The following is a 26,079-nucleotide window of genomic DNA, read 5'->3' as shown; positions in this document are numbered from 1 at the left end:
AGGCGTGGTGGCACATGCCTGTAATCCCAGCTACTCGGGAGGCAGAGGCACGAGAATCGCTTGAACTCAGGAGGCGGAAGTTGTGGTGAGTCAAGATCACGTCACTGTACTCCAGCTTGGGGGACAGAGTGAGACTGTCTCAAAAAAAAAAAGTGTAAATGACTGGTAAAAAGTTTTCCATAAGAATAGAATTGTGTCAGGATAACTTAAGGGTGGGGTTAGGAATGCCAAAGATACCAGGAATATAAGGACTTCAAAAATGTGCTACAGTAGAGAGAATACTAGGCTAGGAAATGAAAGATGGGTCCAATGTCTTTATGTTTTCTGAGCTTTGATTTTCTCATCGGGAAAAGGAATACTTTTCATGATGAGTAGTTCTACTTATAATTGTAATTGCAGAATTTTCTGTGGAAGTGGCCCTGCTCATCTGGGCTGTCTTAAGCCTTTGCTCTGGTTTGGCTTCCTTAGGTCTGGGCGGGCAAAAAGTCACACATGTGTCAATAGGCCTCAGCCTCCTGGGGGTTGGGTAGACGATTTTGGTGCCAAGGATGCCATGACTTACACCACCCACAATCATGTCAGTCAATGAATGAGCCTTTTATTCCCACCTGGGTTGAAATTTTCTTTCCCCTGCCTTGAAGTCTTGCTTCACACGGGCTATTTATGGCATTTGTATCATAAATGAAGGATGCAGGTAACACCTTTTATTATGATTTTATTATATACTCTCTTTTACTAGAATTTTGCAAAGTAAAATATTGAATAAGAACCAACTTTATTTTTCCTAAGTTCTACCCCATAGGACCAGGTCATATTAACAATTGCTTGATGCACAATAATCCGTGACTCAATAAATACTTTACAAAAATAATGCAGTTTTTTTTGTTTTCTTAAAACATAAAAAATTAAGATTCCCCAGATTGACCCTCCCCCCCTTTTATATTTATTTATTGGGGATATATTGGTAGATGAAAAAATTGTTAAAATAGTATTAAAATAGGTGAAATGCGGTCCATTATCTTTTTCCCATTTGTTTTGTTGTTTTCCTTTGGAAAAGTGCTACTTCTTGTTTTTACGTCTGAACTTGGCTGCAGTCTTCTGAACCTGCTAGGACATGAGCAGAAATTCTACTGTTTTGGGGCCGTTTAGCAGAATGATAGCATTATGATAATATTGATCTTTTATTTTAAAACCTATTTAAAACCAGTCCTCAGCTTTGTCCCTAAAATATCATATTCCCTACCCAGTCTGAAGAAGAGACTTTTGGAATCTGAGACTCCAGCAAGGTGCCTCATGACCAAATAACATTTGGTTTAAGGTGGGCGTTTACATGTTTTGATATATTTCCATTGCATTATTTTTAAAGAAATAAATTCCAAAATTCCCTTTCTCTTCCACTTCCCTAAGTCTCTTTCTTTCTGATCTCTCACAGACGTGATTAGTTTCACCACAACTCCAGAGAAAAGGTTACGCTTAAGTCACATTTGTATTAAATAAGTTATATATAAAAACTGCTTATAACGTTTACAACCTCAGTCTCTTTCCCCCTTTGCCTCTCTTTGAAACTCTGGATCCGGGTGTGAATTGAGTCGCACCCACTGTGGCTTCCAGGTTCTTCTTCTGGCTTCCAAGTTGTCCCCATCCTTCTGCCCACATCGCTCCCCAGGGCACTTTCAAGGAGCTCTGCAGATGGCGAGGGCGGCTTCACAAGGCAGTCCCCTGGGCGTGGCACACGCCCCTAGCGTAATGTATGAGAAATACTCATGTGGTATATACAAATATACACGACCGCAGCTAAGAAGGTCTCGGCGCCAGTCGGCACATCAGTGCAGCACGTGTGTGCTCCAGAACCAGAGGCAGCGTCCTCCACCTCATCCCAGTCTCTTTAATACTCCCTGGCCTCTTGGAACTGCTTGATGTAGTCCTCGTCCGAGGGGCTCTCTGTGCACTTCTGTCCGTTGTTGGGAGGCCGGGCCTCGTTATACCTGCTCCAGTCACCCTTGCAGATAATCCAGGGCAGGACGTCCACCTTGTAGTGGAGCTCCGCGGAGAACTCGGTGCTGATGAGGTTGGGCGTGCCCGCCCCCTTGCCCCTGGTGATGAGCTGCATGTTGTCGCCGTAGCAGCAGTGCTGTGCCGCCAGCGTGGTGCTCTCCAGGGACAGCATGGAGCGGATGCAGTAGCGGGCAGTGGGCTTGTAGATCTCCAGCTTCTCCTTGGGCCCGCTGGCGTCCTTCCAGCGGAAGTCCTTGCGCTTGATGCGGTCGAAGATGTCGGCCGTGCTGTAGGCCACCTCAGTGGGGTAGGAGCAGGGGCAGCTGGGCAGGTCATTCATCACCTTGTGCATGTACTTCTTTAAGAACTCGCTTTTGCAGCTCATCCAGCGCTCACAGCTGTCTGTGTCTGGAAAAGGCCAAAGAGAAACCCTCTCACCGCATGTACAACCGGCCCACAGGAGGTGCTTCAAGGAGCATGTGACACCAGGCTGCTCCTGAGGGCCCGCAGGAGGACATTAAAGTCAACAACTCCCTAAAGTCAACAACTCCTGTCCTAGAGCCAGACACCCCTGCAGCCCCCTGGAACCATCAGAGGTGGATGGCCGTTCTCACTTCCCTTGAACTTGGGAACTTCATTATTCACAAGACTTCCTCCAAATGCCCCACTTTATATTATGAAATTTTCAGACACACAGAAAAGTAGAGAATATTCTTATACAATGACTACCCATATTTCATCACCTGGATTTAACTATTATTATATTTGTTTTATCTTTTAAAAAATGTTGTGGAAATATATAATGTTACCCCTAAATTTTAGTAAGCATCTACAAAAAAGAGGATATTTTCCTAGATAACTGTGATCCGATTATCACTCCTAACAAACTTAAGAATTCAGAATTATTTGAATCTCCCCTCTAAATAAGTGATGAGGCCAGGCACGGTGGCATATGCCTGTAATCCCAGCACTTTGGGAGGCTGAGGCGGGCAGATCATCTTAAAATACTGAGGTCAGGAGTTTAAGACCAGCCTGGCCAACAAGGTGAAACCCTGTCTCTACTAAAAATACACAATATTAGCCAGGTGTTGTGGCATGTGCCTGTAATCCCAGCTACTCAGGAGGCTGAGGCAGGAGAATCGCTTGAACCTGGGAGGCAGAGGTTGCAGTGAGCTGAGATTGCACCACTGCACTCCAGCCTGAGCAACACAGCAAGACTCTGTCTCAATAAACAAATAAATAAATCAATAATAAAAATAAAAAATAAAAATGTAAAGAAATAAGTGATGATGTGATGGAAAAGGCCCAAAAGGAAGATTTATAGGACTCAGTTTTGATTTTGCCACATATGGACTGGTTCCCCCAGCCTCTTAACCTTAGGCATGTAACTATCGCTGTCTGCAAATTCACATGGCAAGGCGCCTCAAAGAGGAAGGAACCCGGGGCACTTACTTTTAGGGAGCTTAAGATTTGGGTCACAGGCCAGTGACCTGTAGGCCTGGGTCAAAATCTACCTCCAGAAGGGTTGTGTTTGGTTCTTTCAGTATTAAAAATAATTGATTAGTTGCCAATATTTAAGAATTAGGTTATTCCAATTATAAATGTGGATTCCTGGCTTTATTTGAAAAACCAAAAGATCGAACTACGCTGATCTTGCATTCTCCCATGGGAACAACTGATCCTGTGAACAGGTGAATGGTGACCCCTCCATGGACAGGGCCGAAGGTCCCCAGCTCAGCACAGCTCCTACTTGATCCTTTCATTTATGGGTGATCTCTTGGTCCCTCAGTCATCTGAGTCCAGGACTTCAGGTTTAGTGAGTCTCAGGTTTAGTGAATGTCTTAGTTTGGGTTACCCCAGACCCTGAGACAAAAAGATTCCAGTGAAAATGATTTTTTGGGAAGTGGTTTCAGGAAACAGAGGCAGGGGAGCAGGGGAATTAGAGAAGGGAGAGCAGCTAATACAGGGTGTGGAGCAAACAAGTAACCACTGTAAGGAACTGGTAACTCCCACTGGGATCTGGGAAACCGCATAGAGAACATGCCTCAGCATTTTCCTATCTGAGACAATGTTAAACTTTACCCAAGCCCTGTGATCCTGGAAAACAGTGAAGGTTAGGAGTCCCCCAGCCCTTCTGCATTCTGGAAAACAGCTTACTGCAAAGAACGCCCTTTCCCCATAGGACTTAGAAAAGACTCACAGAGGTCTGCTTTGTTCACCTGTGACAAGGCCAGAAGCACAAATTCCCTTTCTTTGCCTCAAAAACTGCTTGTCCTCACTGATTGATCAGGACAAAATGCATCTTTTTTTTTGGCGGGGGGCGAGGCAGTGAGTGGATGGAGTCTCACTATGTCACCCAGGCTAGAATGCAGTGGCATGATCTCAGCTCACTGCAACCTCTGCTGCCCGAGTTCAAGCAATTCTCCTGCCTCAGTCTCCCGAGTAGCTGGGAATACTGGCACCTGCCACTGTGCCCGGCTAATTTTTGTATTTTTAGTAGAGATGGGGTTTCACCACGTTGGCCAGGTTGGTCTTGAACTCCTGACCTCAAGATCCACCCACCTCGGACTCCCAAAGTGCTGGGATTACAGGTGTGAGCCACCACGCCTGGCTGACAAAATGCATCTTAACCAAACTTTGATTAAGCTTCTCTCCTTCACCCAGGTCCCTGGACTTTGGCCCACCCTCAGCCTAAACCAGCACAGCCCCTCCTTAAGGGTCCCTTTTGGAAAGAGACTGGCTTCAGGGTAGAGCATTCTCCAATCTACTATCTGATCATGCCACCCTTTCATCTCACTTTCCCTTATTTACTTCTCTATAAAAGGAAACCCTCCTTGCCTAACCTTGAGATGCTTGCAGATCTTATGGTCACAGCGTTCATCCCATTGCAATAATAGGGAGATAACATCCCTTGCCTCCCTGCAATAATCCTTTGAATAAAGCCTCTCCTTACTGAGTCCGGATTTGTTTTTATTGATGGGGATCTGAGTTTTTATCCACCGGCTCCCATTCATCACTGACAGGGGACTGGTCCTGGATTTCCAGCTAGGAATGGCCTGTGCATTCATGCGCAGCTGGGCTCGGGTCCAGAGAAAGACCTCAGGCAAAGGCACAGAGGGGTTGCCAGTTGGAGGTGCAGGGACATGCTGTGGGTGGAGGAAATGTGGGCTGGTCACCAACAGCCCAGTGAGTGGGTGGGTCATCTGCCCCAGTGAGCTGCGGTGGGTAAGATGAGGCATATCTAAGGAAGCCAACTGTGGTGGAATGTGGGGTGCGTTAAGGGAGGCAAAGGCAAAAAGCCCCAGGGGTGTCCAAAAATGCAAGGTCATTTCTAGCAGGGGAAGTCAGGGTTGCTTCAAGGAGCATGTGACACCAGGTTGCTCCTGAGCCATGTCAGGGCCGTGTGACAGCCACAAGTGTCCTGCTCAGAGCTCCTACAAGGGAACCTGCTGTGGGTGCTTTGCTGACCAGCAGCCTCCAGGTTGCACCTTTGGATCTATCGTGATTTTAACATCCGCCCTCTGGCTGCTCTCAGCCAATGACTGAGCATGGTAGGGGAACCGCCCGACAAGGGACTCCTCCAACAGGCAACTTTTGCTGGGATTCCCAGTCAGCATGGCTGAGCCTGCCTTCCTTTCTTCTTTTGTAGGAGTCAGGCATGCCCCTCGATCTGAAAGCTCTCCCTGCCTAGTCCTGCTGCCTTCCTCTTTATCTTTCCTGGGCGTTTCCTCAAAAAATCTCTTGCATGCCTAATCCCATCTTGGTGTCTGGGTCTTGGAGGTGTCTAATGGACACAGACTGCAATAGCATTGATGGGGGAAGGACAAGGAAAGGCTCTCCAGGTAGCATTCATTGTGCAAACTAAGGTTATGCAGGAAAAAATCTGCTGGGGATGTCTGGGGCTGGGGCATGACATGTTCAGTTTCATGGGAGCAGAAGGTATAGGAATATAAGATTGTTGGTGTCAGATCATGGCGGTCTTGTTCAGTTTAGGCTGGTTCAGCGGGTACTAGGGAGCCATGGAAAGTTTGTGAGTGATAGTGAGCTATTAACTGAGCTGTGCAGTAAGAAAATGAATTCAGAGCCGATAATGATGGGGAGGGTCCAGGTGAGATACTCTGGGAGGAAACAGCAGCTGGGATCAGAAGAGATCAGAGAGTTACAGCTGCCAGGCCTTGGTGGCTGGTGGACTTTGGAGTAAAGAGAGGAAGACATCAGCAGTGACTCCAGCTCTGACCCAGGAGCCTGGGAGGCTGCTGGTGGTGTGGGTGGAAATCACACGGTCAGGGTGAGGGGCAGCTGGCAAGAGGGCTTTGGGCACTTATCAATAGAATGAGGAAGAGAAAAATTGGGCATGTCTTATGAACTCAGAAAGGCCTGGCGAAAGGCAAAGTGTGGGATCGCATGCTAAACAGCCTGGGATTGAATTGCAATGCAACTTTCAGGAGCTCTGTGACTTGAGTGAGGTATTTTACCTTGCTGTGCTTCAGTTTTCCCATCTGTAATTTGGGCATAAAAATAGCACTTCTCTCATAAAGTTGCAAAGAGGATTAAGTGGGAGGGAACCTAGAGGGTGCACCCAAGAGTGTTGAGGTGCTGCCAGCTGGGATAAGCTGTGGCTGTGGCCTCCTCTCTGAGTAGTCATTGAGAGAATGAAAGTTCAATCCTTCCACTCTGCTTGTACCTTTGCAAACAGTCCCTCACCAAAGGCTCCTCAGTTACCTAACTTGAGTGTGCCATGTTCTTTCCTGCCTGGACCCTGACTGAGACACCATGTCTACTCAGCTCTGGTGTCCTTAGCCACATGCCAATGTGGCTTTGTGCATCTGGGCTGTGTTCTGCAAAACAGCTAGATGCTGCCTGCCTGTGGGGTGTGATATGAAGAGTCCCGAGAAACTTTCTGTCTCAGAAGTATGCCTTTAAGGTTCTACCACTTTATGTCAAAGTCTTGCCTTTCAAGTCATTTCTATTTTTCAGTCAAATGCATTGTATTTGCAGACGGTTCCTGTTAAATGCAATTTGATCATATGTGTGTGAAGGGATTGGAGGGGTGAGGTGGAGGCCCTAGCGACACTGAATTTCCAAACTGCATCCAATTTGGCTCATAGACATTTCTGATTGGATTTGTTTTTAAAATAAATTTCTATCAAGCATTTAAAAAATTAAGATATAATCTGGCAAAATCAAGATTTCAGGCCTCTCTTAGAAACCCAGAACATCTGGCAATACTGGGTGGGTATTCATTCCATGGCGGCCACATCATGGCCGACCCTTTGGATAAAGCTTTTCATTTTGTCGCAGACCCTACCATTCTCTACTGCCCCCGACACTGTAGCTGTTTCTTTTCCTTTTTTTTCTTTTTCTTTCTTTTTTTTTTTGAGATGGAGTTTCGCTCTTGTTGCCCAAGCTGGAGTGCAATGGTGTGATCTTGGCTCACTGCAACCTCCACCTCCTGGGTTCCAGTGATTCTCCTGCCTCAGCCTCCAGAGTAGCTGGGATTACAGGCGCCTGCCACCAAGCCCAGCTAATTTTTGTATTTTCAGTAGAGATGGGGTTTCCCCATGTTGGCCAGGCTGGTCTCGAACTCCTGGCCTCAGGTGATCCACCCGCCTCAGCCTCCCAAAGTGCTGGGATTACAGGTGTGAGTCACTGTGCCCAGACCATTTTCTTTTCATCACAGTGCTGGACCATTATTTTCCTCCAGACTTTCTTATTGTCTTTCCTTTTATTTGAGACTTGTTCTACTGAGATGCTTACCTGACCCCATTACCTGACCCCAATAGGCATTTGAGGAACATTTTTGTTCACCAAATTACCTCCCAAATTGCAGGGCTATGAAAAAAAAAAAAGACTCAGACTGCTAAATTTTGACTGAGGAGGCAGGGCAGAGGTGAAGAGGCTAAGTAAGAACTTTTGGGTAGCTAAAAGATATGGGACAGAAGGAATTTTACCCTTCTGCAATCCTTAAGTATATAGAGAAGTACATAAAGCTATTTTAAAAAAGTAAGCTTGCACCTTGCACCTGAAGAGTCACTTTCCATTTTGTTTGGTTTACATTTATTGCATTTGCTCTACCATTTTCTAGTGGACAAGTAGCAAACTGTACCAAAGGTTTATGAAGAATTCTTTTTTTTTTTTTTTTTTTTTGAGACAGAGTCTCGCTCTGTCACCCAGGCTGGAGTGCTGGAGTGCAGTGGTGCAATCTCAGCTCACTGCAACCTCCGCCTCCTGGGTTCACACCATTCTCCTGCCTCAGCCTCCCGAGTAGCTGGGACTACAGGCGCCTGCCACCACGCCCAGCTAATGTTTTTGTATTTTTAGTAGAGACAGGGTTTCACCGTGTTAGCCAGGATGGTCTCGATCTCCTGACCTCGTGATCTGCCCGCCTCAGCCTCCCAAAGTGCTGGGATTATAGGCATGACCCACCGCGCCTGGCCCGGTTTATAAAAAATTCTTGCAGGGGATGGAGGCGCAATATTTTGAGAAAATCTCCTCTTTCCCTCCCTCCCTCTGCTGGAGAACTGAGGGCACCATTTCTTGATTTTCTTGAGGACGCTCAATGAAGGCTGAGTAAGAACAGATTCCATGTGACTCGAGCCCCTGCTATGGGCTTATTCTGTGCTAAGAGGAGAGACAGGTCCCCATCTGCCTCTGGCTGTGAAGGCTGCATAGAGAGCAGAGTGAACACAGAAGCGCTCGGTCCAGTGGAGGAGGCTCAGGACTGTTTTCTCTTGCTTGAAGTATATTCAGCAAGCAAGACACATGCTGGGAGCACTGGACCCCAGAAAAGGAAAATGAAACATTTACGTGGATCCAAGGATGGCATTGCAAAAGCAAAAGGAATCTCCGAGGCACTAAGTCAATATTTGGATTAAAAAAGAAAAAAATCTTACCAACTTCAAACAGTTTGGTGGCATTAAACTCCTCGCTTCCCGCAAGCAGACTCACTTCGGTGGCAGCTGTCCTAAAAGTGTCTTCAATTCCTAAACACAGACAAGAGCTCATTTTTCCATCATTACATGGAAAAAGTTATCTCCCCCCCCAACAATAAAAAAATAAATACACCTGAACAAAGCCTTTTTTGTATTCATTACTACTCACGGGCAGAAACTTGCCAACAGAGGAAACAGTAAAAAGCAGGTCGTAGTGCAGAAACTATATTAAAACCCCAGATACATTGGCAGCGTGAAATCAGATCCAAATGTGCCTGAATAAGTCCTAGGAACTCACTCACTGAGTCCAGGGATGGGGTTTTGGGCAGTGGGGGACACATGTCAGGATGGTGTCAGGGTGACACACTAAACCAGAGGCAGTAGAACGTAGTGGTTAATATCTTGTTCTTAATGACTGACTCTGTGCGTTGAAATCATTACTAGCCACGTGACCTTGGGGTAGCCAGTGAACTTTTGTGTGCCTCAGTTTTTACATCTGTAAATGGGAAGAACAAATTGCCCTACCTCCTAGAGTTGAAATAATGAAATGAGTTGGTGTAAAGAAAGTACTTAGAGCAGCAAGTGGGAAGTGTTAGGTGATAGTTTTCCCTTGAATATTTGTCTAGCTCATTCTTTGTCTAGCTCACTGAGGATGCTACAATGCATAGCCAAGAAGAGTTATCTCATATTCTAGGACACTTAGCATTGTTGGTGATGCTTCAGAAAGAAAAACCTGGGCTTCTGATAATTTGCTCTGAGGAACTGAACCCAGCTCTACTCAAACTTACTGGCTCACCCAAACTACCACCCCTAACCAAGCTTCCTTTACAATCAGGAATCCGGTGCAAGCTAAAGCAATAAGAGGAGGAGGTAGTGAGGCACTGTGGTGACATTTGCTGGTGAGCCTTGGCCTTCCCTGCTGGTTTCCCTGACTTGATTTCCTTTAAGGGGCTCTCGCTGATTTTATGTGAGGCACCTCAAACTTATTTGCAGGGTTGACCTACAAGACAAACTTTTACAGTGTAATAACTGCCAGGCCAGGGAGACTTTGCCCCATGAGTCTTTCCAGGAAAGCTGGGAATCAACGAATCAAACAAGTAAAGAGATTCTTAAAAACGAAATCCTTCATGTTCCAAGGGAGCCCAGAAAAGCTGCAATAGCCAGGAACTGAGAGGCAGAAAGGATGCAAGGAGGGTGAGGACACACGAGAAGAAAAGGTATGAAGAGGGCTCCTGGCCACACTGCTCTCCGCGGTGACAGAAAACAAGAAGGAAACATTTGTAAATGGAGGCAGAGGGGAGCCTTCCCCTGACAAGGCACTTAAATCTACCACCTTGAGTCTGGATGTGAGCTCTGGAAGAGAAAACAACAGGCAAGCCCCCAAACCTTGACTTCAAATGCTATCTGTGTCCCTGTGCGGCTGATTCCAATACCCTTCTCTTGGTAAAGACCAAAGAGTTTAATGATTAAGAATATGAACTCTGTAATCAGACTGTCCCGATTCAAATTCCAGGTTGATCACTTGCTTTCTGTGTGACTCTAGGCAAGTTAATCCTCTATGCCTCAGTTACTACAGCTGTCGAATGAGTACAATCATAAATACCTATTTCATAAAGTTATTGTGAACATTAAACAAAATAATACCTACAAGGACTTTAGCCATTTGCTTGACACTTAAGTACTCAAAAAATCTTCTTCATCATCATCTATTTTATTTTTTCTTCTTCACCTTTATCTTCATTTTCTCTTTCTTTCTTTCTTTCTTTCTTTCTTCCTTTCTTTCTTTCTTTCTTTCTTTTTTTGTTTTGAGACGGAGTCTTGCTCTGTCGCCCAGGCTGGAGTGCAGTGGCCCGATCTCGGCTCACTTGGCTCACTGCAAGCTCCGCCTCCCGGGTTCCTGCCATTCTCCTGCCTCAGCCTCCCGAGTAGCTGGGACTACAGCACCATGCCCGACTAATATTTTGTATTTTTAGTAGAGACGGGGTTTCACCGTGTTAGCCAGGATGGTCTCGATCTCCTGACCTCGTGATCTGCCCGCCTCGGCCTCCCAAAGTGCTGGGATTACAGGCATGAGCCACCGCGCCAGGCAATCTTCATTTTCTTTTGCCTCATCTTTTTACCTTCATCATTATTTTCATTTACTTCATATTCTTCTTCTCTTTTTCATTTCCTTCCTGTTTCCCTCTTCCACCTCCTCATATTGTTATTATTTATTGCTTATTTCTACACATCCAGATTCCACCCACCAGGCTTCCAACTCAGCTCATCCTAATGAGCATGGGAAAGTCAGGAAAAGCACCGTAATGGTTGCTCCACTGTTTTGAAATCCATCTGCATGGCTGACATGGAGCCAGAACCGCCACTTCTTGCATTTCAGCCCCGTTTTCTACGTGTCCCCTTTTGCTAACATACACATTCATTCCAATCTGATTCTTCCTCCCTCTCCTCAGAGACGCCTTTGTGCTTTCATTTCTCCTTTGTTCCAAATGTCTCTGGTTGGAGAACAGAGTGTCTAGAGGTAGAAAAAGGAAGTCTGGGGTGTAAGGATCAGATTTTCTGTCTCTGAAATTTTTTTCAGCCAAAGCCATTTGGAATGTGTGGTTTCTTGAAAGGCTCTAAGATATTATTTTAGGCTGGTATTCTACCTGGCAATGGGAAATACACAGTAAGACTATACACCAGGAGTTACTAAGCCTTTTTTAAAGGGTCAGAGGGTACATATTTTAGGTTTTGTGGGTCACATATGGTCTTGGTTGCAGCTTCCTCCTCCTCTTCCTCCTCCTCCCCCTCCTCCTCCTCCTTCTCTTCCTCCATGCCCTTCTCCTTCTCTTCTTCCTCCTCCTTCTCTTTCTTCTTCTCTTCACAACAGTTTAAAAATGTATGGGACACACCAAAACAGGTCTCGAGCCAGACCTGGCCATAGTTTGACAACCACTGCTATAGTCAATCACAATTATTGTTGACTCTCAACATGACCTCTCACCAAGTGTGCAATTAGTTTAGTTTTTGAAGCACTGACAATGCAGTATAAAGTGACAGTTAACTACCAAGACGCCCCAGGTTGTGCTCCTGGGAGCCTTTGGCAACTCTCTGGTATTACCGGTGGGGCTGTCTTTTTCCTGTAGATGGTTGTCAAGCCTCTCATCCTGGCTTCCTCATCAGACCATGAGTGTCTGCCTTCTGTTTCTCTTCAAGGGACAACAAATCCCACATCAAAAACCCAATTTAACCAGAGTCCCTCCTCTAAATTAAATAAGTACAATGCGACATTGTCTTTTAGGTCACGGCCATTGCCATTGTGCATAAGACTCAGAAAATCCATTCAGCTCATCAATTATCTCCTGACTCACTCTGGTCAGAAGTCTTATTAGAAAAGTAGTTACATCTTGCCTCATGCCTGTAATCCCAGCACTTTGGGAGGCTGAGGCGGGCGGATCACAAGGTCAGGAATTTGAGACCAACCCGGCCAACATGGTGAAACCCCTTCTCTACTTAAAAAACTACAAAAATTAGCCAGGCATGGTGGCGTGTGCCTGTAATCCCAGCTACTCAGGAGGCTGAGGCAGGAGAATTGCTTGAATCCAGGAGGTGGAGATTGCAGTGAGCTGAGATTGTGCCACTGCACTCCAGGCTGGGTGACAGGGAGAGACTCCGTCTCAAAAAAAAAAAGAAAAGAAAAGTAGTGCATCTTTTAAAAAGACAATGTCACTAAGTTTTTAATGATAAATTAAAAAGCTTTCCCCTTGAACTTGGAGCTACACACTCAGGTAAACGCACCTGGGCAGTTTGGACGGTCACAGGTCCTCGATTCTGTTGCAGTGCACGCGTAGCCACAAGACCGGGTCCGTTTCTGGTTGCCGTTCCCGCAGGTGACGCTGCAGACAGACCAGAGACTCCAGTCACCCTCACCATCTGTGGAATCTGGAAGACAGCCAGGGAGATGGTCATCAACTTTGGCCAAAGAGTCTCCCAATCTCCCCATTAAGCAGCCTGTCAATTATTCACTTCTATCCTTCTCGCTGTGGGAGAGGATTGCTGGAGAGGACTTTTCAGCTGGAGCTAAAAGATTTACAGCTCCAGGGCTCATTTAGGGATCAGCTTTGTGACAGCATGGAGGTTTTGGGCACTGTGGTGGTCTGTACATCCCTAGAAGGTGCCCAGAAAACACTTACTGAGAATGCATACATTTGCACAGCATGGGGTAATATGCTAGGCAGTTTCCAAAGGTAACCACCCTCAGTTCCTTCCCTCTCTGTGCTTATAGCCTCTCATTGACATACAGAGAGAAAGAGAGAGAGAGGAGAATCTATTTTCTCTAGAATCTGGGCTGGCCTTGACCTTAAGTCCTGGCAGCTTCTGACTTTTGCTTTGGGGAATCCAGTTACTGTGAAAGATGTTCATGCTAGACCTGTGAATTATGGGACATCACATGGACAGAGAGGAGCCACATGGACTACAGACACCAGACATGTGAGCAAAGCCTTCTCAAGCCTTCTAGCCATTCCCAGTGGACAGCTGAATGCAGCTGTTGCCATCAGGAGCAGAGTACCTACCCAGTGGCCCTGCCTGAACTCCTGAGCCACAGGATCATGAGAAATAATAAACGGTTGTTGTTTTAAGCCACCAACTTTGGGATATTTTGTCACGTGTAGCAATAGATTACCGATACATTAATGGTGAAGCTAGAGATGATCCCTCAAGGTCATTATTCAACATCCATCCAGTGAATACCTATTGAACCCTTTTTGTATGTCAGGCACAATTCTTGGTATATGAGATACACTATTAAGTACAACTTTCAAAGATCCTTGCCTTGGAGGAACTAATATTTTAGTGAGAAAAGAGAAGCAATCATCAATAAACACAAAAAACAAGTGAATTAGATGGCATGTTAGAAATTGATGAGTGGTGTGCAAAAAGGAAAAGTAGGCCAGGAAATAGGGGGGCTTGGAGGTGAGAGGTGTGGGAGAGGGTGGTACCCTATTGATATGGTTTGGCTCTGTCTCCCCACCCACATCTTACCTTGAATTGTAATAATTCCTATGTGTCAAGAGTGGGGCCAGCTGGAGATAACTGAATCATGGGGGCAGCTTCCCCATGCTGTTTCCGTGGCAGTGAATAAGTCTCACGAGATCTGATGGTTTTATAAATGGGAGTTCCCCTGCACAAACTCTCTCTTGCCTGACACCATGTAAGATGTCCCTTTGCTCTTCCTTTGCCTTCCACCATGATTGTGAGGCCTCCCCAGCCATGTGGAACTGTGAGTCCATTAAATCTCTTTCCTTTACAAATTACCCAGTCTCGGGTATGTCTTTATGAGCAGTATGAGAATAGACTAATACACCTATCAAACTGAGTTCCTCTTATCAAAAGTAAAGTCTTGGAGTGGTAGGATGCCTGGTTCAAGGTCATTGGGTTAACAGAAAGGAAAGCAGGGCTCTGGCACCAAGCCCTTTCTCTCTAAAGCATGATTCTTTCTGCAGTACCTCTGCTCTGTGACAGTTTCTCCTGGTTTACCCAGATCTTCCTATGGCCTTGGGGCCTCTGCTGCTGCCAAGCGTGGAGCTAAAGGCATGCCCCTTGCCGGGAGGGAGTACCCTCTGTTTGTAACAGGTCGTGGCGATTGTTATTACATAGGCCCAGCAGGAATGTAGTCCACACATGTTTCTACCTGAAACGTGGGCCCGTGCCAGCCTTCCAGGCTGTTGTTTACATGGCATTCACTCTGAACATGCCTCAGGCAAACACAGGGCTGTGGAGCCTCCTCAGTCCACTAAGTGGAATTGGAGGAGCGGGGTGGTGGGGGGTGGATTTCATGGTTGTGTCCTCCTCCCTAACTCTGAGTGGAGAGCTTGCTCCCATCTTATCTGCCCCCCGGGGCCCCATCTATTTTCCTCCCAATCCCCAAAAAAGAATTTTTCTGAACTTTGATTTTTCTCCTAAGAAATGGTTTTCCAACCACTCAGCTAAGCAGATGTTTGAAACTAATGCTCTGTGTCAGGAAATTCGGCTGCCTTCCCTGGCATTAGCTTCTTTCATCTCCACCATCTCTTATTAGGTATCACACAGTAGGACTGGAGAAACAAGTTGCTTCTGGATGGAGAAACCACTCAGGTAGGAGCAGTCGCTGCTCCCACCGAGAACTTTGCAGTCTGGTGTCTCTCAGTCACCTCCCCAAGGGCACCAGAGAGGTGCCTGGAACAAGCACACAATTGCACACTTGTCAGAGAAGCATCCAGGTGCAGCGGGTCATACGCACATGAGCACTCACCCAGTCACATCCTGCACACACCACCGAGGCCAGATTTTGTTAAAGGGAATAACAGCTAAAAAAAGGTCAAAAGTAAAGATTATAATGTTTTTATACTCATAAAAAGGGGGAATGAGTAAGTCAGAAGAAATCTTATTAAATCCCCTAGGTAGAGTTTGCATCACCTGTGGGGTGGGTACCAGCATAAGACATAACCCAATGATGCCAAATGGTGTTCTTGGCTTTGCAAAAGCAAAGGGACCTCCACTATCCAGAAATCTCATGCAGCCTGGCCTCTCCATTATCGCAAGGTAGAGAGCAAATTGGGAGAGACATCACCCCTGAACTTTGAGATTTTAGCATTAAACTATCTATTTTAGCATTAAACTCTCTTGTGTTGGAATCCCTGCATGAGGCACTTTCTTGTTATAGTTTCTTGGATCTAAATTATTAAATGTTAATATTGTGTCCGATTATGTGAAAAATCATGCCCATAATTCCTCTTTCCAAATTCCATGCCCTTAGCTACTCCCCTCTCGGGCTGATTCCAGGATGGGCCACATGACTTGCTTTGGCCAATGAGATAATAGCAAATAGGATGCCAGCTGAGGTATACAAAGTGCCCATGCATTCCGTCTTGCTGCAGGGAACTCTTCCCCCAAGCGTGAAGTGCCTAGGCTAGCCTCCTGGAGGGGGAGGGACCAGTGGAGAGAGGCCCCAGCCATCTCAATACAGCATCTACACAGCTGGGCACCCCTCATTGTGAGTGAGGCCAGCCTAAACCATCCAGCCCCAGCCAAGCCAGACCAGACCAGACCAGAAGAGTCCAGACAACCCATGGACTTGTGAGGGAGAGAACTCTTTCATTCCTTTAATTTTGCGGTCGGCTTTTTTTTTTTTCCTTTCTTTTTTATTTTTTAAGCTGTTTCGAGGTTTCACTCTGTCACCTAGGCTGGAGTGCAGTGGCACCATCATGGCTCATTGCAGCCCTGAATTCCTGGGCTCAAGCAATCCTCTTGCCTCAGCCTCCTGAGTAGCTGGGACTACAGGCATGTGCCAACATGCCTGGCCAAAGTTTTCAAAAAAACTTTATAGAGATGAGGTTTCACTATGTTGCCCAGGCTAGCCTTGAAATCCTGGCTTCAGGCAATCCTCCTGCCTTGGCCTCCCAAAGTGCTGGGATTACAGACATACGTCACCATGCCTGGCCTGGGGGTGATTTTCTAAGCAGCAAAAGCTAACTATTACAAATACCCCATAAAATCCTCCCTAAAATATGCTCTCTAGACAGCTGCCAGACTCTGAAGCCATCAAGGATTTATTATTGCAGTAAGTGGCTTTCTCCACATCTTTATTTTAAATGCTCACAAAGCCATTTTATTTCCAAACATTTTTTTCATATAGGTCCCCCAAAGTTAGGCGTAGAACTCGCCATGTGGCTAATTATTTCTATTGAGGCTGGCAATGAAGTGAAACTGCCTCCTAGGAAGAAGTATGTATGTGAGCTCACTCCCCTGAAGCTTTCACAGCACACGGGCCCCCATCAATGTCCCGGCAAAGACCCTCCTCTTGGGGATTTCTATTTGTTTAATGTCTTCGAAGAACAGAATGGGCATTTCTGACAGGGACAAATCATTGAGGGCAGTGCTCCTTTCTGCTATAATAAAACAAGCCTGTTCTCAGTTGCTCACCTACCAGGGGCCACTGCTCAGAGCAGAAAATGAATGTGAGCAGCTATAATCACAAAGATAATGACAACGGCAGGAAAAAACAGTTCCTGGGAGCATCTATATGGTGCTTTGACAGCCCCTGGCTGTGACATCAAATAACTCAAGGAGGAAATAAAACTATCCCGAGTGCAGTGGGCTGAGAGCTGGGTTTCAAGGATGCCGCTGGAGTTTTAAAGTAGTCCTTTCTTAGTTTCAGGGCACTAGCGTCCTGTGGGCCAGTCATAGTGGTGGGGCAACTGAAGTGACTTGGGTCTTGACTTGACCACTAGTAAACCTGCACCACTAATCCTAGATGACAGTGTCTCCCGATTACTGAGGGCTTGCTTTAACCAGCTGCCCTGTCGATCTACTGATTTAACTCCTACAACAACCCTGTGAGGTAGGTGGAAACATTCTCTTTTTATGGACAGGGAGACTGAGGCTCAGAGAGGTTAAGGTACTTGCCTAAGGTCACACAGGTGAAACTTGGCTGAGCTGGAATTAGATCTAAGATCTGTCTGCTCCCACCGTATCCTGTTCCATAGCTTGGTATTCTAGCAGTTTTGATTCTGGCCCACGTTGCTCTGGCTTTAAGATACGCTCTTACGTGGCCATAATTAAACATTATAAAGAAAAGCCACTGAAAAAAAATCACTGTGAAATCTATTAAAATAGGGTTATGACCAGTTAGAGAATTTCAAAGAACTGAGTCCTAACCCAAGTAACAATAAGCAGTACCTATGTAATTTCATTATGTGGGCTATTCTAAACAATTCTGGAAATGGTATACTACGGTTAGACCAAAAAATATTTATTTGGAACTCTCCCTTTGCCCTGGATACCCCAAGTATCTACACAGAAGAGATTTAAAATGCAGCATCTCAAACACATACTTTCCACAGTTGAGCTGACTCACAGCATCATCACATCTGTGTTTTCATCATCACAAGTGGGGTCTGTCTTCCGTTGTGTATTTTGTAATTCATTCTACAGATGCCATTGTATCCTACATGTATTTCACCTAGGATTTTTAGAAATAATCCTTGCGGACAAATATATAAATTCTTACTAAAAATTCTACCTTCAAAACTCTGAGATCTACCTCCTCCACAAAGGCTAGCTCCTGTGGCAATTTTAGCCTGTCTCAGACGAGGCTGCACGCCCCGAGATACAGTGACTTGCACTGCTTTGCTATTGCATGAACCTCTCCTTCCTGGGTGATATGTTCTCTTTCTGTTTCCTCCACAGCAGCACACAATATAGGGATAAATACTTAGAAATTGCTTGAAGTTTCCTGTTGACTGCAATAAAAGTGGGTCTGTCCAATTAAAATCCCAGCACTTTGGAGGCTGAGGTGGGAGGACTGCTTGAGCCCAGGAGTTGGAGGCTTCAGTGAGCTATGATCGCACCACTGCACTCCAGCCTGGGCAACAGGGCAAGACTCCATGTCTTAAAAAAATTAAATAAATAAAAAATAAAACAGAAAGAAAAGGGGAATTCTCAGTTTATCTGATGCTGTATGGAATTCCGGAAAAGATGAATTCCAGAATGTGGGCTATCCTGGGAAGCAATGATCACTCATTCATTCATTCTGCCAAATGCTACTGAGCACCTACAATGGGCGTAGAGTTTTGCTACTCAAAGTGTGGTTGGAGGGCCAGCAGTCTCAGCTTCACCCAGGCTTCTGCCCTTTTCTTATACCTACTGCATCGAAGGTGCATTTTAACAAGGCCCGGGGCTATTCATGTGCACATGAAAGTCTGAGAAGCACTGCTTTAGAGGTACTGTACAGAACACGATTTTATTTATAAAGTAGCAATCCCGATGTTCAGTCTAATGATGGGGAAGATACTAGGAGGTACTTTGAAATAATACAAGATGGAGCTTCTCCATGGCCCAGGCATGCTACGAGCTCCTGATGTGAGGAGCTCAATGGTACTCTAGGTCTAGGAGGCTGGGGGTGAGGGTGGCTGAGGTAGCCACAGTAACTGCCCCAGGGCAAATTCTAGCCTCAAGATGGAAATAGAGGGGGTGTTCTTAATGCTCATAAATTCAGCAAACTGTACTCTGTAAAGGCTTTAGATGAAAAAGTTGTTTCTAGTGGTGGTCTTCAAACTTCAGTGTGCAAGAGAATCATCTGGTGACCTTGATTGAAAAAGGAAAGAAACAAAGATGCAAACAACAGACTCCAGGTCTCACTTCTAGACCTTCTCATTCAGGAGATGGAGAGCGGTGGCCTTCAACCTGGGCTGAACAATGAAGTCATCCTCAGAGCTTTAAAAGACAACGATGCCTGGGACCCATATTCAGAGATCCCAATTCAGCTGGTCTGGGGAGAAGTCTAGGCATTGGGATTTTAAAAAAAATTCCCCAGGTGAGTATAATGAGCAATCAAGGTGGAGAACCATTCATCTCAAACAGAGGTGCTCGATGCAGCAGAGTGCCTGGAGGGCTTGTTCAAACGGATTTCTGGGTCCCACTCCAGAGTTTCTGACTCAGTAGGTCTGGAGTCAGGCTTAAAACATTTGCATTTCCACGTGATGCTAGTGGTGCTGGTTCTGGGGGCCACACTTTGAGGACTACTGGTACATAAGGAAGGGGCTGCAGCCCAGAATTGGCATTTTTAAACATGCAACTGAATGATTCTGATGCCAGGTGTCTGAGCTCTACTCTTAGAAACAATGTTCTGTGTGGGCTGGGCAAACAGGTGAAGCCACAAACGCTGTGCAATCTCAGGCTGGCATCAAGCGGTCCTCTGTGCTTCTCTCACTCAGTGGCGCTGATCTTTTCCTCCCATTCCTATCTTCCAACCTAAGCACTCATTTCTAGATCCTTCTACTGTCCTAAGTGGTGTGCTACTTTTTTCCCCAGAAAGGCAGAATTGTATAGTGGTCAAGAGGACAGATTCTGGACCCAGACTGCCTGGGGTGAATCTCAGGTCTTAGCCCTCCAGGTTAAATTGCTTAAGTTTTCCAGGCTTTAGTTTTCCCATCTGTAAAGTGTAGTATCTGCTTCAGAGAGCTGATTTAATGAAATAGTATATGTGAAACTCCATGAACAGGGACTACTGCATGGTAAGTACTATTTAAATGTTGGCTATTATCCCAAGTCTTTCCTCTTGGAAAGCAGATAACTTGACTTCCTTTGGGAAAGGTGAAGGTTTCATGAGCCTGCTGGCTAGAAGGGACATCCCTTCTAGAGTTCTCTTTCAGTTCCCCTGGCATTTGATGTACATCTCTACCATGGCACTGTTTTGCTCTGTTGGTTAATTTTCTCCCTTGGTCCACAGATTGGTAAGATCTGTTCTGGGGACAAACTATGCCTTGCTCATTTTTGTACCCAGCATAGTGCTGGACACAACATTTGCTCTTAATAAATGTTGGTTGAACAACTGATGATGTGGCAAAAAAATATTTTTGTCTTGCTCTTTTGCAAGTTGCTTAGAATTCTCTATTAATGAGACGAAATGACTCTCTAATATACAATTGGTCTATCTGTTGAAAAATGGGGATAAAGGTTAGCATGCAAATGGTACAAGACAAGTCATCCTCTTCATATACTGCTCACTCCAAAGTCCACTGATGGTGAAGCCACAAGAAAATCATGATGATGGGTGCATTTGTAAGACATTAAATATTCTTATAACAAACTGCCTGATTCCCCCAAAAATCTGGCCAGATGCTTGCCAAATTGGGTTCCTCTTTTTCTTGGACACACATAGAATACATTTCCCAGCCTCCCTTGCACCAAGGTGGGGCCATGTGACCAGGTCTTCCCAACAGAATTTCAGTAGATCTGATGTGTGTCACCTCCAGGCTGAGGGCCTTATGAGTGTGTGTTCCTTCTCCAGGCTCCCTTTCTTTCCCTGGACACCAGCTGGACACACAATATGCAGGGGATAACTCTCAGGCCCTAACAGTTGGTGGAACTCCAAAATGGGAGGAGGCTGGATCCCTGAATGACTGAGTGGAGCTGAGTTCTCCTACCCAACTCAAGTGAGAAATGAACTTTTATTATTTTAACTCACTGAATTTGGAAGGTGTTACCTCACTTATCCTACTCCCAAAACACAGGAAACCAGAAGTCCCAACTTGGAGTTTTGAAAAGTATTGGGGGAGGGGTTACTTTGAAGACCTGAGACACACACGTTCATGTGGATTCCCAAGGACCACTCCACTGCCAATATCAAACATAACACAGTTGCCTGGTCAAAGGAAGCAGCCGTACATATCTCTTTTACTATATTGATTTTCAGGATGAATTTTTACAGTAAAAAATACAAGGAAGTTAATTGGAGAATTTCTTCATTTTTAGAAATAAAACTGAAATTTGAGGGGCGGGGGAGGCAGAAAGAACCCCAAAGATCCTAAAAAAATTATCTCTTCGGATAATTGGTATAGTGATTATGATTTGATTTAAAATTATAGTCTTTCCAGAAAAATGTGGCTGCTGGTGCCTCCTTTGGGCTTCTGAGGAAGACAGCCTTTGTGAGGTTTGCCTCACAGAAGACCAAAAGCCACATGCTCTAAGCAGGGTTTTGCTTGGCTCCATGTCCAAGGCATCATCCTCATTTATTCTTCCCACCAATTTTATATTACTAGGTGGTAAACTCACCATATTCTGGCTGATCTTTGGTTTCAAAAGTCCGGTGGCCTGGGGCTGTATGGTCCCACCCCCTGGGGGGGTTGAGGAAGTTGCTGTCGTCTGAGGTACTGTCGTACTTGTAGTCCTGGTCCCCGCTGTTTGCCCTGGCCAAGGACAGGGACCTCTGCCACCAGGCCCGCCAGTCGGGGGATGGGACTGACCAGCTGGGCTTATTCTCCGGATGCTGATTTTTATCTGCTTCAGAGTCAGGACCGTCGACCACCTCTATGGTGACCTGAAGAATTCAGAACAGGCCGGGGTCAATGTGGAGTCAACAGCCTCCAAGCTACGTGACCCTTGGAAGAAAGTCTGAGAGGGCAGAGGGAAATGATGGATACATCCCTTGTGAAGGAAAGCTGAGATTGCATGGCGGTACACAATGGAAAACCTCCAGGGATGGTCCACAAGAATTCCATGACTAGATGGAACGTGGCTTCGGGTTGGGAGGGGAAAATTCATCACTAGAGTCCCTGATTTACTGATGACTAAAAACTTAATAGCTGGAAACAATGACTGTTGGATTGCTGTGGGTTAGGAATTTGAGTAGAGCTGAGCCTGGAGAGTTTGTCTCTCCTCCATGTGGTATTGAGAAGCCTTTCACTCAGGAAGTAAACATGTACTATATTTGTTCCTGAAGTGATACCAGAATAATCATATTATAATAAAACATAACATTTATGAACACAAACTCTGTACCAGGCACTATCCTAAATGCTCCACCTGTATTATTTAACTCTTGTAAAGACCTCCCATCTGTGTTTTTGTGTGCCACATCTCCCACTGAGAGAGGTGGAGCCCATTTCTCCTCCCTGGAGATCTGCATTAGCCATGTGATTCACTCTGTCCAGCAGAATGGGTAGGAGTGGAATGGTGACAGGTATTAACAGAGGCCTTACAGCTTTCATTTTCATTCTCTTGGAATGTTCTAACCGCTATGTAAGGAAGCTTAGCCTAGACCACTACATGTGTAGAGACCATGTAAAGAGAGAGGCTGCATGGAGGAGAACCAAGGTCACTCAGCCCACGTCTAGCTCTGAGGCCTCAGTCATGTGAGTAGGGCCATCGTGGATCTTCTAGCCTCAATTGAGTCACTCTAGCCAACATCACATGGAGCAGAGACAAGCTCTCCCAGCTGAGTCCCAGTCAAATTCCTGACCCACAGCAATCCCACGGTCATTGTCTCAAACTATTAAGTTTTGAGATGATTGCCAGATAACTTTTACCGCCAGGGAAAACTGGTGCACAGAGACATCAACAACTTGCCTAAAGTCACACGGCTAGTAAGTGGCAGACATGGGGAGTCTGGTTCTAGAGCCCATGCTGTCCCTAACTTTGCCACACTGTCTCTCAAAAAGTAAGTGACAGAGCTACTGTCTCCTCATGAGACCAAAGAAACAACAAGACCACAGGTGCAGGTTGGGGCTGGTTGCTTCAGGGTGTATAGAGACATAAGTACAAGCTCCTCAAGACCAGGCTTTCCCAGCTACGATTTTCACTCACCCCATGGTTCATCCTAGCCTTCACACTCCTCAACCAACCCTTAGGATCAGAGCAGATAGTCCTGGAGCCAAAGCTAGAACTTGTTCTCAGATTTATGAAAGTCTCATTTTGAAGTCTGTCACGGGGCTGGAAGAATGAAGCTTCTTGGTTCCAAGAGACAATCAACGTAGAGAGACTTGTTTAAAAAACATAATAAAAGACGCATTGGGTTCCTTTGGCCATCGCATAGCTCTTGCAACACCCCCTGGATGAGTTATGTGCAAATGAATCAGAAACATGCACTCCAAGTAATCAACCCAAGATGTACTGGGCAGACACATTTCCACTTTTGCCCTAACCTGACATCTGATAGAGTTGCTGAGACGCTCTGCCAAATTGCACCAGGACGTGCCCATCCCTGAGACAAATAGCCCCTTCCTTTTGTGTTACGAATGGGGAGGTTTGAATTATTCTGCTCACTTCAAAGGATGTTGCCCAGCCAATGGGCCTGGGCTGTGGTTTTGTGGAGTCTGGACACATGGTCAAGAGGGTGACTTTCAACCCCAGAGTCTACTCAGGCTGCAGCAGGCCAAGTGCACCCTTCTCCTCTGTCACGGGACACCTAGAAGGGCACTACTAGCTTTACCCCATGCCACCACCCTTACTCCAGTCTTGTAGGCACCCTTTGCATATTTGTAAATAATTGTGGAGCTTTTCAGTAATCCCGAAAGTAAAAAAAAAAAAAAAAAAAAAAAAAAAAAGGATGGGGGGGAAGAAAAGAAAAGGAATACATCATACATCTTGTATCATTGCTATTTGCTGGAATGAATGGTCGTGGGAGAGTAATGGTAACAGGGACCCACACAGAAGCTCAGAAAGACAAGTGGAGAAGGAGCACACAGCTGGGTAGAGCCGAGCCAAGCTGGGCAGTGACAGGGCGATGCTGAGCCTTTGGAGACATAACCTTTCTTCTCTGCAGCCCCATCTCTCTCTGCCTGCAGACGGAACTGAGCTGCAACAATCGTCTGCAAGGCTATTAAGGGTCTTGGAGGGGAGAGGCTGCCAAGAGCCAGGCAAGCCCGCAATTATGGTAATGAAATCAGTCTCTGGGTAGGAGATAAGAGGGAATGTGCCCAACACTTTTGGTATTCCATTTGTATTCAGACTGGAGTCAAAGGGATTGCTTAAACAAAACGTGCCCTGCAATTTCTCCAAGCTGGGAATAAAAACAATTTCATGTTTCAAGCTATTACCGTCAATATGATTTTTTTTTTCTCCAAACTGCTGCTCAGATCCAAACAAAATAGATTTGTTGCCTGGCCAGGCAATGAGTAGCAAAATACAAATTTACTCCAAAAGCTATATCGATGACTAAATCTCAACACTTAGAGGTTTATTTTTCCCCTTAATTGCTAGCCACTGCCTCAACTGAATTAAAACAAAAACAAAACACAAAACAAACAAATCTTAGGATCCACCGCACCCTTCCCTACAGTTAACAAAGTGAAAACCTCATGCTGATATCAAAAGAAGAAATCTAATCTTGAGCCTGAGGTTTCATAGGCATCCAATTAAAAAGACTTAATGAGTGTGATCAATGACTTCTCCAATGGCGAGGGCTCGTTTTATGTTTCCTATTGCTCTCATTCTATTTACGTGCTTTTTAGCATCAAAGAATCCGTTGATAAAGATGTCTTGAACAATGATCAATGTGATGAACTGTAGGTGTGGAGTGAGCACAGATTTCCAAACTGACAAAGTCTCTAGATCTTACCGTCCTTTCTCATCCTTAACACACATAATTGAAGTGTCTTAGTATATTTTTTTCTTCTGGACTTTTTCACACTCAAGTCATGATGATAAAAGAAAGGGAACTCTTTCGAAAGCCTCAAGTTCAATTTCTGGCACAATCTCCCCAGCTCCAAGAAAGAGAGTCCAAAAGAAGTGCCCATTTCTATAATTCTGTCTTAGGAAACGAGGAAAAGTTCCAATGCACCTTGATCAGCTTTCCTTCTCTTGAAAATTAATACATTGACTAGAAGCAAACTCTTGATTCTTGCTCGGAAATGCACTTCCCATAGGGAAACCCACACCATTCTCAGTCTAGGTGATAATAAACCAACGCCACTGAGAATACAGAGGCCATGCTCTTCAAACTCAGGAAAGCCTTCTTGCTTGTTGGTCCTCTAAGCCTTGTGAGCTGTGGAAACTGGTGGGAGTGGGCAGGTATTTTCCAGAGAGGAAAAGGATTTCCTCAGGAGCACAGAGCATTGAAGGACATGTCTCCAACAAGGGTTTTAAATCCAGATTATTCTACCCCTTCTTCCTCGATAATTGCCATGGAAAGAACACAAAATGGACTAGGAAGATATCTAATTCCCTCTTCTCACACCTGCTGATGCTCTAAGAACAAGGGTGGCAACCCCAGCTAACTGTAGTTACTGCTTTGAGACTTGCAGCACGCCAATCCAGGCATTACTGTCCCTTCTACACAACTTAGACTCAATTTTCAGGGACAGAAACTGGCTTGGAGAATTCAAGGTCCCGAGGTAAACAGCAAGGAAGATATAGTGTTGGTCTCTGAACCAGTTCTTCTGATTCCCAATTATTTTTTTGTACATTTCCTTTGTCATCTTCATCTCCAATATCATCACCAACCAGCATCTATCCGTTCTGGGAAGCTTATCCTATATTGGGCCCTGTGCTAAGCACTTCATATGGATGATCTCATTGAATCCTCACAGATAATCACACTTATATATAGTATTATACTACATAGCTGCTCATAGGTAGTATTGTCATTCCAATTTTATAGACAAGGAAACTGAGGCACAAAGACGTCCAGTAACCCGCATGGGGCTACGGAGGTCAAGTAGCATGGTGCCTGATCCCAAACACAAGTTAATCTGCCTCCATATATTGGCAGCAGTACCCCATGAGAATCTGAGCCTAACAGGCTTGTCTCTATAGGGTCATGGCTCCATGTCTTGGGCAGAGAAATTTCTTGATTCTTATCCAGCCAGACCTGCCATTCCTCTAAAAGTATTTTAGAGAAAAAGGAGGAGGCGAA

At 45.4% G+C, this 26,079-nt stretch overlaps 1 protein-coding gene across 1 annotated transcript in view; it reads right to left on the bottom strand.

Annotated features, from left to right (window-relative positions):
• Positions 1-698: 698 nt before the first annotated feature.
• ISM1 (isthmin 1) overlaps positions 699-26,079 on the bottom strand; it is an 84,483-nt gene continuing 59,102 nt past the window's right edge. Inside the window, exons 3-6 of the mRNA XM_003810577.5 lie at positions 21,501-21,765; positions 12,705-12,848; positions 8,889-8,978; positions 699-2,403 (exon numbers count right to left, since the gene is read on the bottom strand). Coding sequence (XP_003810625.3) covers positions 1,886-2,403; positions 8,889-8,978; positions 12,705-12,848; positions 21,501-21,765 — 1,017 coding nt within the window. The 3' untranslated portion in view covers positions 699-1,885. The remainder of the gene's footprint in view (positions 2,404-8,888; positions 8,979-12,704; positions 12,849-21,500; positions 21,766-26,079) is intronic.

Source organism: Pan paniscus, chromosome 21 (genome assembly GCF_029289425.2).
Source record: "Pan paniscus chromosome 21, NHGRI_mPanPan1-v2.0_pri, whole genome shotgun sequence".
In the NCBI taxonomy this organism is placed as follows: domain Eukaryota; kingdom Metazoa; phylum Chordata; class Mammalia; order Primates; family Hominidae; genus Pan; species Pan paniscus.
Note: the sequence above shows the minus strand (reverse complement) of the source record. Positions and strands in the feature narration are given on the sequence as shown.